Here is an 11,497-nt window from a genome sequence, read left to right on the forward strand (position 1 = left end):
TTTTTCTTTTTTCGCTTTTTCTCAACTCTCTTTCTCTCTCCCCCCACCCAAGTCCCCTACACTCTTTCTCCCTCTCCCACCCCTGCCCACCGGAGAAGATGCCCCTTTCCCCTCCCACCCCACAAAAACCACAACCCACACTTTCTCTCTCTCTCTCTCTCTCTCTATTTCTTCAAGGCAAAAAAAATAACCATGAGAGTTCCCCTCTTTTTTATTTTAATTTTAAAGCCCATTAGAATTCCACCTTTCGATCCATAACTCACTCCACCACTGTTTTCTCCTCCAACTCTACCGCCACCTCCAGTCGAAAAACGAGGTTGAAACGCAGAGTATCGGGGATCAAATCCTTGAATTGAAACGGATTTGAAGAGATCAATGGCGGAAGCAGACGAGTCAAAGCTCGGCTGGTGAAGGAGCGAGTCCAGAGAGGATTTGAGGTGGATATGCGTCGATAATGGAGAAAGAAATGGAAGGGGAGAGTCAAAGCAAGTGAGAGAGTTGACACCATTGTTAAAGTGAGAGCACAGAGAGAAAGTGCTGACAACTCGGTGTAGAGGATCACATGATAAATATAAGAAGCAAAATATGACTTAATTTAATAAGACAAGTCATAAAAATATAACCATCAATTCAGTGTGTATCTTATAGAAAAATGTAAACCAAAATGAATCAAGATTTTATGAGCTAAAAAACCATATTCGAACTATGACAATTATCATCTTTAAATCAATATATGTCAAGAATTGTAGTTGATATTGGAAAGGGCCCATATTTCTTAGTTCACCCCAGGGCCTCCAATATGTCAGGAAGTGCAGATGGGGGAGGCGAGGGAGGAGAAGAAGCAGTAGAGGTGGTTTGGAAGGGGGGGCTGGAAAGGCTAGAGGGAAGGGGGGGTGTGGAAAAGGAGACAGGGGGTGGATCTAGGGATGCGGTGGTATTGGCTCAGGCATTCAGGTGGTGTTGGGTGGGGATGAGGTTAGAGAGTTAAAGAAAATGTTATTTTCTTTTTTACTTTTTTTAACCTGTTTTACCGGTTCTTGGCCAGGTTGGCCTATTCTAAGAATTTTTATATAAATTTTGATCTATTCAATAATAACCGAAAGTTTGTATTATTACGGACGAAGCGGTCAAAGTTTGTATTATTCTAGTTAATAATCCTATGAAATAACACAATGAAGTATTATTTAATCGTGATCATTGATGTTTGTATAGATTGTGAGGGATTTAAGTAGGAGATAAATATATATTGAAAAATGATGCATAGTGAAGAGAGAAACAAATTATTGCGAGGTAGAGTAGTGAAATAACATATAATTTATTCCCTAACTTCGTTTTGAAATGGCATATGATTTAAATGGTTTCCTTTATGAACACCAGCCTTTATATGCACGCGATGCGTGCGTTAATTTCAAAATTTGTTATTTTATTAGATACTTCATTCGTACTTTATTTATGATTAAACTTAAATGTGAAAAATTCAACAGTTAGATGAATTTAGATATATTAGTTCGCTAATGTAAAAAAATAAAAAGGTTGTGAGGGATTGTTAACATTATTTTTTTTGTGAATGAATATTGAACAGAAAGAAGAAAAATAATGAGTTGGTTTAACTGAATTAAAAAGTATCAAAGGTAGTGAATGTTCAGACTTTTCATGTGCACGTTATGTATGCCATCTTTTTTATAAGGTATAAATATTTTGTCCATTTAATTTTTGATTGAAGTATTTGATGCATATACCATTTTAAACTTGTTTTAAATGGCAAGTTGGAATGAGAATTTTTAAATGATTTGCTTTTGTAATTTTTTTCATTCCATTAATTAGATCATTAAGGGTATTTTAGTCACTTCAAAAGAGGACACTGCACCTCCTCTCTTGGCTTATATAATAGAGATATAATTGTTATCTTGAAAAATAAAAAGCAACTATATCTCCATAAAAAAAACACCATTACGACTATAATAATCGTCTTGCATGAGCATGCATTTAATATTGCTTGGTGACATGTTTTTTCATAGTAATTTTTGGGGTTGTACCATTGTTATATACTATGTTAGCTTGTTTGTTACTCTACATTCTCTTTTTTTTGGGGGGGAGGAGGAGAGTAAGTGTAATTTCCTTTTTCAATAAAATTTGAACATATATTATTAGAGTTTCATAATTTATTATAGTAATTAGAAAATGAATACTACATCTTTTTCTAAATACATGCAACATTGAAAATTTATATTATTGATATAGTATTTTTAACTGAATTTGAAAGCTAATATATAAATATAAATGCTATTGTATAATATATTATTGGATTTGTCTCAAAATAGGTTTTACTAACCAATAACTAAAGAAACCAATAGTCAAAGTATTAACATGTGTGATAGTCAATATTTTGAATCTATTTAGAAATAGAAGAATAACTAATGGTTGAATTATAATATGTCTGTGATGTTGCTTATATTACCGCTTCTGAAAATTTATATAAAAATGACATTCTTTATTCAAGTTTCCTGTTTAGAGATATAATATTATTATTCAATTTTCTTTGGTTTATATAATTTTATTGGATTCCCTTCTTTTTTATAGCTAGAGCTTGATAGGTGAGGATTGAGAATTTGGAGGACCATCATATATTTGACATTCAAATAATAACTACTATTTGGGTCCGGACGTTGCTCCGGATTCGCACTGTTTTCCGAATTTGATATGCATTTTTTTTCCGTTCCCATTAAAATATATTAAGAAAAACTCAACATTTAAAAAGTATAAATATAATAATGTGGACACTTAAAGCATGATTAAAAGTTGGTTCAGATAGTAATTGTGTCATGAATAATAGCAAGAGGTCATGGGTTCAAATTTTGTTGCAAGCTAATATTATTTTTGTTAATTGACATAACTTATGCACACATTGGACAATTCTAGTGGAGTAACAGAGGTGTCACGTGACATATATACATTATCACACACGCCTTTTAATATATTTGTATTGATATATTTATCAATTATTATTAAATGACTTTAGGGTTCAAGGGCCGAGTTTGAGAAGAGTCCAAATGACCTGGACCCAAACCTTGACCCTTGGGTTTAGAAAAATGGATCCAAATCCTTAAATTAAAGTCGAATCTAATAGAGTCCGGGTAAGATCGTGAACTGAACCCAAGCCTATTCCTAATTATTACACTTGAAAACCCCAAACACATGCATGTTGGAAGACCCAACCCATTAAAATCCCATACCTTTTATGCGCACTCCAAAGTCGTATTGGGCCATGGGCATGCTACATCTACTTGCAACTTCCGAGCAGGCCTGCAAAATCTCTACCTGTTCACCAAACTCATGATTTCTCAACCTTTTCTCCACTTTACTCACTCTTGACTTTTACTCCATTTGGCTGACCTCCCCTCTCACATTTTCCCGGTTCTTATTGGAGAGAAATACAGGCAGCCCTAAATCTTCATCAATTCTTCCAAATTCTTGGCTTCTGAATGAATTACACTCGATGAAGTAAATACTGAGGTTTACTTTGTCTCAAAATCTTAGTCAAAAGATGCCCACTTAAGTGAGTGATCTACAATGTTATAAGATCTTGAAAAAGGGCAAATCTTGGTAATTTGTTTTGTTGATCACAAATTAATTTACCATTTCATCGATCAACTTGGGTCTTTAGTGAAAATTCCAAGTCTTGCTCTGCGATCTCCAAAAGGGGTTTCTTCCTTGTAAATTTCAACTTGGATTTATCTTGTAAAATTCTTGAATTGCAGCAGCAGCAGCAGCAACAGGAGAGAGAAAGAAGTGGGAATTCAATGGCGACATTACCAAATTCAATGGAAAATAAAGCAAGATTTCCTCCGGCAATAATTGTGCAGCAGCAGCAGCAGCAGATGGGTGGTGGTTCATCGCCTTCAAGTAGTGGTGGTGGTGGTGGTGGTGTTGCAACGCCGAATTCGAATCAGAAATCGAATTCCCCGCAATTGAGTACACCGCCAGGGCCGCCTGTATTCAGCTCGCCGTTGCGGCCGGCTGCAGTACCGTTTCGAACATCTCCTGCTTCTCCTCAACCTGTTGCAGTTGCAGTGGCTTTTCCCCCACCTATTTCAACCACTCCTCCTTCTTCTTCTTCTACTTTACCCCCTTCTTCCCCTCCCACTTTTTCTTCTCATAACACCTCTTTTGACTTCAATTCTCTTTCCCCCCTCAACTCTCTTTCTCCCCTTGTTCAATTCTCTTCTCATAAGGTGATTCATTCAACCTCTCTTGTTTTCTTTTCTTTTGTTTAGTATTCATTGATTGAATTGGCTGCATTGTAATCGTTTCGTTGGATCAAGTTGTCTATTGCTCTGATGTGTTTCAACATGTTCTACATTTTGTATTCATTGATTGAATTGGCTGCATTGTAATTGTTCTGTTGGATCGAGTTGTCTATTGCTCTCATGTTTTCAACATGTTCTACATTTTGAAGTTTTTTATGTGTGTTGTGGGTGGTCATTGATCTTATATTGAACATATTATGACAATGTGTTGCTTTATTCTTGGTTGTTTGCTGAGTTTTAGCAGTGTGTTGCTTCATTGGTTTGGACAGATATTGAAGCAGAAAAAGCAAGCAAATGTGCCGAGTTTGGGGTTTGGGGCATTGGTGTCGTCTGGGGGAGAGATTGCTCAAGGTCCTCAAGTAATTCAGCGTGATCCTCATCGTTGCCAAAGTTGTGGGGCTTATCCCAATCCGTATTGTAATATTTTACCCGTTTCAGGGCAGTGGCAATGTGTTGTTTGTCGTAAATTGAATGGGAGTGATGGTGAGTATGTAGCATCGAGCAAGGAAGAGCTTCGTAGCTTTCCTGAATTATCCTCTTTGATGGTTGATTATGTTCAAAGTGGAAGTCGATTGTCGGGTTTTGTTCCTGTTTCGGATCCAAGAACGTCTGCTCCCATTGTTCTTGTCATTGACGAATGTTTAGATGAACCGCATCTTCAGCATTTGCAGAGTTCTCTTCATGCTTTTGTTGATTCGCTCCCCCCAACTGTAAGAATTGGAATTGTTTCGTATGGTCGAACTGTATCTGTATATGATTTCTCTGAGGACTCTACTGCATCTGCTGATGTCCTTCCTGGGGATAAGTCACCTAGTGAGGAGAGTTTAAGAGCATTGATTTATGGGACAGGTGTATACTTGTCTCCAATGCATGCTTCACTTCCCGTAGCACATACCATCTTCTCCTCATTCAGGCCCTACAAGGCAAGCATCCCAGAGACTGCAAGAGATCGCTGCCTGGGTACTGCAGTAGAAGTTGCCCTGGCAATGATCCAAGGGCCATCTGCTGCTGATTTGTCCCGAGGGGTGGTTAAGAGGCCGGGGGGGAAGAGCAGGTTAATTGTTTGTGCTGCTGGACCCAATACTTTTGGTCCTGGATCAGTTCCTCATTCCTTTAGTCACCCAAACTATCCTTATCTTGAGAAAACTGCAATAAAGTGGATGGAACATTTGGGTCAGGAGGCCCATAGACAGCATACAGTTGTAGATATTTTATGTGCCGGTTTTTGCCCTGTAAGAGTTCCTGTATTGCAACCCCTCTCAAGAGCCTCAGGTGGTGTGTTTATACTTCATGACGACTTTGGAGAGGTGTTTGGTGTAAATATGCAGAGGGCGTCAAGTAGGGCTGCAGGCTCCCATGGTTTTCTGGAGATACGCGTTCCTGAGGATATTCTCATCACACAAATTGTTGGTCCTGGTGAGGAAGCTCACTCGGATTCACGGGAAAATTTTAAGAATGATGCATCTCTTTCTGTTCAAATGCTAAGTGTGGAGGAAACACAAAGCTTCTCAATTTTCATGGAAACCAAAAGAGACATTAAAACTGAACATGTATTTTTCCAATTTGCCATGCAATATTCAAATGTTTATATTACTGATGTAACTAGGGTTATTACAGTGAGATTGCCTGCAGTTGATAGTGTGTCAGCCTATCTCGACAGTGTTCAAGATGATGTGGCTGCAGTTCTTATTGCCAAAAGGACTCTGCTGCGAGCTAAAAACGCTTCCGAAGCAGTAAACATGCGTTTGACAATAGATGAAAGATTGAAAGATATAGCTTCAAAGTTTGGCTCACAAGTTCCAAAATCTAAGCTCTATAAGTTTCCAAAAGAGCTTTCTTCCTTGCCAGAGTACTTGTTCCATCTTAGAAGAGGTCCATTGCTTGGAAACATTGTTGGTCATGAAGATGAGAGATCTGTGCTAAGAAACCTATTTCTAGATGCTTCTTTTGATCTTTCTTTGCGAATGGTGGCGCCTCGATGTTTAATGCATCGGGAAGGGGGCACCTTTGAAGAGCTTCCAGCTTATGATCTGGCAATGCAGTCAGATACTGCTGTTGTCCTAGATCATGGTACAGACATCTTCATCTGGCTGGTAAGCTTTTTTTACTTTCTTCACTGCCGCTTCCTCGTCTAATAGAGATTCTTAGAAGTAGCTATATGTTAATCTCTTGAGAGGCTTGCTTTGCATAACTTCAGCCATTATATATACATCTTGTTATACTCCCCATGTTTTCTTTTGATGCTCCTAGTTGGAATCTTTTGAAGTGACAACAAAAAGTCAACTAGGAGCATCCAAATGGAAAAGGTGTACTGGGTCTTTTGTGGTCAAGATAATGATTGTAGGACAAGTATATAGTACAGGAAGGACTTAGATACCTAATGTAGATGTAATAAAAAGCATGTCTACTTTGTTCAAGAATGGCTCAGATTTCAAAGAGCTAGGATGTGATATTGACATATATGCATGTGCATATCTGTTGTGTGTGTTGTTTGTGCTCGTGCATGCTTTTTGATGAATACACCAAATGCATGTCACTCATATATGAAGGGAGGAAGTATATTGATGATATCACCATAATGTCAAAAAGAAGAAAAAAAAGTATGCTTATACTGAAGCTGAGGAGTTCAGCGACCAACTTTTAAAAAGCTAAGCCTTGACAACTAATATAAAACTTAGACACCTGGCAGGACAAGGCTAAGCCGTGATGAACTTATTAACTTCTTTCTCACGTCATACTCCGCCAATTTTCCAAGGAACTCGCTTCCACCTTTCGATAATGCATCTATAATATACCTATTCATTCACATTACAAGTATATGGTTTGATTATTCTAAGAGCCAGCTAATCTGCCATTGCTGTTATGCTTGCTTCATAGGCGCTTATATTGTACATTTTGTTTTTCCAAAAGGGGTTTGTGCCAATTCAGATAGTTGTTCTAGGTTCTTTTTGGTCAAGGGTAAGTGTATCTTCTATTTAATTTTCAATTCCCACTTGTATACTTGAACTTAACGAATCCCAGTGGTATCCCCAAGTTTTTGGATTCCCAAAAACATACCTGAGATACTGCCATCTGCCCATACGTGACATAATTGGTTAAAAACAGTTAGTGTGCTGTTAACTGTATTTGTTTTAGGTAAATCTTGTTTAATGTTGGTTAATTGCCATAATTTAGCATTTCCCCCCTTTTTTGATTTCCCTCCAAAACTAAACCATAACAAGTATAAAACCGAAATCACCCTTCTTCCTCATTCTTTCATTTCTAATTCTTCAATCTCATCTTTCTTCTTGCTACTGCTGTTATGTCTCAAAAGACACGCTCATCCACTTCAACTGGCAGGTATCAGCTCCATGGTTGTTGGGTCAAATTTAGGAAGTGCAATTGTGACCCTTCTAATTTCTATGAGATCAAAGCATCTGGGTCAAAAATAACTTTTGTTCTACTTTATTTTTTGAGTACTTCGTTACTTAGTATAAGTGCATTATTTAATTTTTTTCTTTGTTGAGGGAGCAATACTTAACTTAATTGAACACATGACAGCAAAAGAGACAGAAGAGTGCTCATCCTTTTTTTTTGAAACAGTGATGCAAAAATGACAATAATCCAAACTGATGCACTGAAACAGTTATCCAAAAATGACAGTAATCCAAAAGTGTCACGACAGTAATCCAAAAGTGTCAAAAAGCCATACATGTTTCAAGGTTCTTTTTGCAAAACCAGAAAGTAGAAAAGATAAGAGTTTTATCTTACTGCACTACATAACTTAAAAACTAAGCGAAGGATCAGTACTCATACAAAAGAAACTGATCAGTTTTCATCCAGAACACATAAACTTAGTTATGTACCAAAATTATAAGCTGCTCCCCTAAACAGTACCAAGAATTCGTTGGAAGAAGATGATTTGACGAGAGTGAGTGAGAATTTGGTGAGAATTTTACGAGGCAAAACAGGGATACACTGAGTGAGAGATGAAGAATTTCGAGAGTTTTTGTCCAAACGATAAATAGAACAGAGGGTATACTAGTAGAAAAGGACGATTTTACCTTATTTTATCTACGTAGATGTCAAGCAGTTACCCTAATTTTACCTTAACCATGGTGTGTAACCACGTAAACAAGAGTTTAACAGAAAATAATAAGGTTTAGCAGATGGCAGTATCTCAGTTTTGTTTTTGGGAATCCAAAAAACTTGGGTATACCACTGGGATTTGTTAAAAGTTCAAGTATACCACTGGAATATGTTAAAAGTTCAGGTCTAGTTGAAGGATAAGTAAAATGCCTTGGATACCTGATGCAGATGTAATGACAGCATGTGAGCTTATGTCAAATCACTAATTGGTTATTTTGGTGGAATTTCTAGAAACTTCTGTCATATATGAAACAAGAGAGAGCAAAAAAAAAAAATTTGCTCTTGAAATGCTATGAAATCTCTAGTTCTCCAGGATCTAGGTTGCTATCTTGTTATTTGTGCATGCATATATATTTGTTGATGTCCATGCTCACTCTCGGGTGTGCATGTAAATATGTTTGCGCACATCAATGCTTTTGATGAATACGCTTCAGGGCTTGTCACCGATATACGAAGGATGTCCAAGAATGAGAAGGGATTCTTACAATGGAGCGTAGGAGTTGGGACACCAACTTTACGAAAGCCTCATCAAAAGAAAAAACAAGAAAACTTGGATCGGTGACATGGCCAAGCTAAGCCCTGTAAAAACCCATCAACTTCTGTTGTACCTCATACACCACCGAATTTCCTAAGGAAGTAGCCTCCACATTTCGGCCATGCAATTATTATTTAATCTATTTGTCCACATCACAAGCACACTGATGATTCTAGGAGCCAGCTAATCTGCCATTGCCTTTAACCTGTTGTTCATGCTTGCTTTTCTCCATATTCCCTTCTGCTATTCATGCTTGCTGAACGCACTGCCTGCATATGACCTTTTAAGCCCGGGCCACAGGCTTCTCTCTCTAATCGAATGATTTCTTTTCTCCTTGTGTTTGATGGTTCTTGGTACATCTTCACATTATCTATTTTATTCATTCTTGCTGAATGCACTGCCTGCATATATTATGTTTTATTTGTATAATGGCTTGCAGCTGGCTCTTCTTTCTTCCATTCTAATGAAAGCATGTACTCTCATCCTTTTCAAAAGTTTTTCCTTCTAATGCGTAGTTTATTTTTTATTTTCTTGTTAAATTTGATTTTCAGGGTGCAGAGCTTGCTGTTCAAGAAGGAAACTGTGCTGCAGCCTTAGCAGCTTGCAGAACGCTAGCAGAGGAGCTTAGTGAATCAAGGTTTCCAGCTCCACGCATTCTTGCATTTAAGGTTACATTCTTTTCTTCTGCTTCTGCTGTTTGAGTTTGTTACTTATATTTTCTAATATACCTCTCTCCCTCTAAAGAAGTAGTCAAATGCTAAAAAAAATTGATCCTTCACAGGAAGGGACCTCGCAAGCACGTTATTTTGTTTCTCGACTAATACCAGCTCACAAGGATCCAGCTTATGAACAGGTGGGTGCTCCCCGCTATTTTTGTATTTATTTGTTTGGTTCTTTTCACTCACTTATATTTTTCTTGCTCCTCTTAAAACCACCCTTCTAAATATAAAATCAAAACGAGAAAATTATTGCCAAAAAAATGAAGTTAAATGCTCTTTAGAGCCTTTTGAAATAAGGTGGTGGGTCTGATGTGCATGCTTCTGCCTTTCGCTTCACGCGTTGGCAGATCAGGATGCTTCATATTTATTAAAATAAGGCTGTGAAACATACTGTTTTCTTTTTTTATCTTGATTAAATTAAGCATGTAGGTATGGCCGTATGGGCGTATGGCGGTGTGATTTGTCTAATTTTTAAAATGGTGTCAGTTAGCTGGCCATATGCTTTTTTCAGTTAGTCCTTAGAAGGTGAAATATGTGATTTTCAATTGTTGAATATTGACTGCAGGAAGCAAGATTTCCACAACTACGAACATTGACTGTAGACCAGAGAGCTAAGTTGAAGAGTAGTTTCCTTCACTTTGACGATCCAAGCTTCTGTGAGTGGATGCGCAGTCTGAAACTTGTGCCACCAGAGCCAAGATAAGGGGTATCTTCAGTTTTGAACAGCCTAGTTAAATCTCAGAGGAGAGGCCGGAACTTAGGGGTTTTTTTATGGACATTTGCTCTTCTTTTGATGAATACTCGTTATTCCTTTTTGTTACTTGGACACATACAGTAGAGTTCCGCGGTTTAGAGTAGTGCAGTTTGCAGCAGAAGCAGTGAACTGCCTGACAATCCATATTCTGCCGATAATTCTGTTTTCTGTGATCTGGGCTGGGTACGCACAGAAAGACCCTTACCCCTTCACTCCCTCCCCTTTCTCTGCTCTTCTAGAGAGCGATTCTTTAAACTTTTTGCAACTTCAAAATTTGTTAAGGCATGTTGAGAACAATAAAGTTAATTTGGCTTTGCCCCCGTAAATGAGGATAATTTAACAGCGTTGCTTCTGAAGTGTGTGGCTCTGAATAACTAGGTACCAATGCGCTCTTATGATGACTTCCGAACACGAGGGAAAAAGGAGAGACGAGGGTTGAGAAGCTTCGAAGAAAGTTCGTGTGACTGGGTACCCATCTTATTCATGTAGCCATTTTTGTCTGATGGTGTATGAAAACTAGATTTGTCGAATGGGGTGAGATAGATCTCAACTCGGATGGGTTGGCTAGGTTGGTTATTAGGTAATACTTTATCCGTTTTTTAATTAGTTTGTAAAAATTGGAAGTTTCAAATTGATTGTGACATTACTTTCTTTTTTTTGGCTTCCGTTTCTCCGTCTCTTCTTGGCATATGGACTACCTATTTCATCTCCTATTTCGCTTTGATCACGTCGTCTCCTAAATTTATGAAAATTTCAAAGCATTTGAAGTTGTAAATTGCTTTGGTGCCCTAAAATTTGATGATGGCAAAAACTCTTTCTCCTCGAAAACTCTTCGCCCAAAACCCTAGCTCAAACTAGTACCTCCCAAGCCCCCTCCCTTCCCTTGATGGCGAGAGCATTTGCTCTTCCAAGGTTGTCGGTAAACCACCACATACACCACTGCAAGAAAAGATTCGTGATTCTGGCACGGTAGTTAGCCTCGCCCTGTCTCCACCACACTCCTTCGCCTCGTCGGTGTTTGGTGCTTCAGCCCTTTGCTTGAGTTTTAGGCAGA

General features: G+C 38.0%; 1 protein-coding gene across 2 annotated transcripts; it reads left to right on the plus strand.

Moving 5' to 3' along the window:
• The first annotated feature begins 3,332 nt into the window (after positions 1 to 3,332).
• Positions 3,333 to 11,108, plus strand: LOC104898775 (protein transport protein SEC23 A). 2 transcript variants are annotated; one of them, XM_010685880.4, is made up of 6 exons: positions 3,333 to 3,603; positions 3,759 to 4,232; positions 4,577 to 6,400; positions 9,522 to 9,638; positions 9,752 to 9,823; positions 10,255 to 11,108. In XM_010685880.4, the coding sequence occupies exons 2-6, from the start codon at positions 3,801 to 3,803 to the stop codon at positions 10,390 to 10,392; spliced, it is 2,583 nt and encodes an 860-aa protein (XP_010684182.1). In that variant the 5' UTR covers positions 3,333 to 3,603; positions 3,759 to 3,800; the 3' UTR covers positions 10,393 to 11,108. The 2 variants fall into 2 exon arrangements, with proteins under 2 accessions (XP_010684182.1, XP_048489676.1); XM_048633719.2 differs by having other exon boundaries at positions 3,333 to 3,556.
• The last annotated feature ends 389 nt before the right edge of the window (positions 11,109 to 11,497 follow it).

The sequence above is a fragment of the Beta vulgaris genome, chromosome 7, assembly GCF_026745355.1.
Source record: "Beta vulgaris subsp. vulgaris cultivar EL10 chromosome 7, EL10.2, whole genome shotgun sequence".
Taxonomy (NCBI): domain Eukaryota; kingdom Viridiplantae; phylum Streptophyta; class Magnoliopsida; order Caryophyllales; family Amaranthaceae; genus Beta; species Beta vulgaris.

Excerpts from the sequence above, each read along its gene's own strand:
- LOC104898775 (XM_010685880.4), top strand. The coding sequence starts at position 3,801 with ATGGCGACATTACCAAATTCAATGGAAAATAAAGCAAGATTTCCTCCG. Across the intron at positions 4,233-4,576 it reads TTCAATTCTCTTCTCATAAG|ATATTGAAGCAGAAAAAGCA; the intron begins GTGATTCATTCA and ends TGGTTTGGACAG. Across the intron at positions 9,824-10,254 it reads AGGATCCAGCTTATGAACAG|GAAGCAAGATTTCCACAACT; the intron begins GTGGGTGCTCCC and ends TATTGACTGCAG.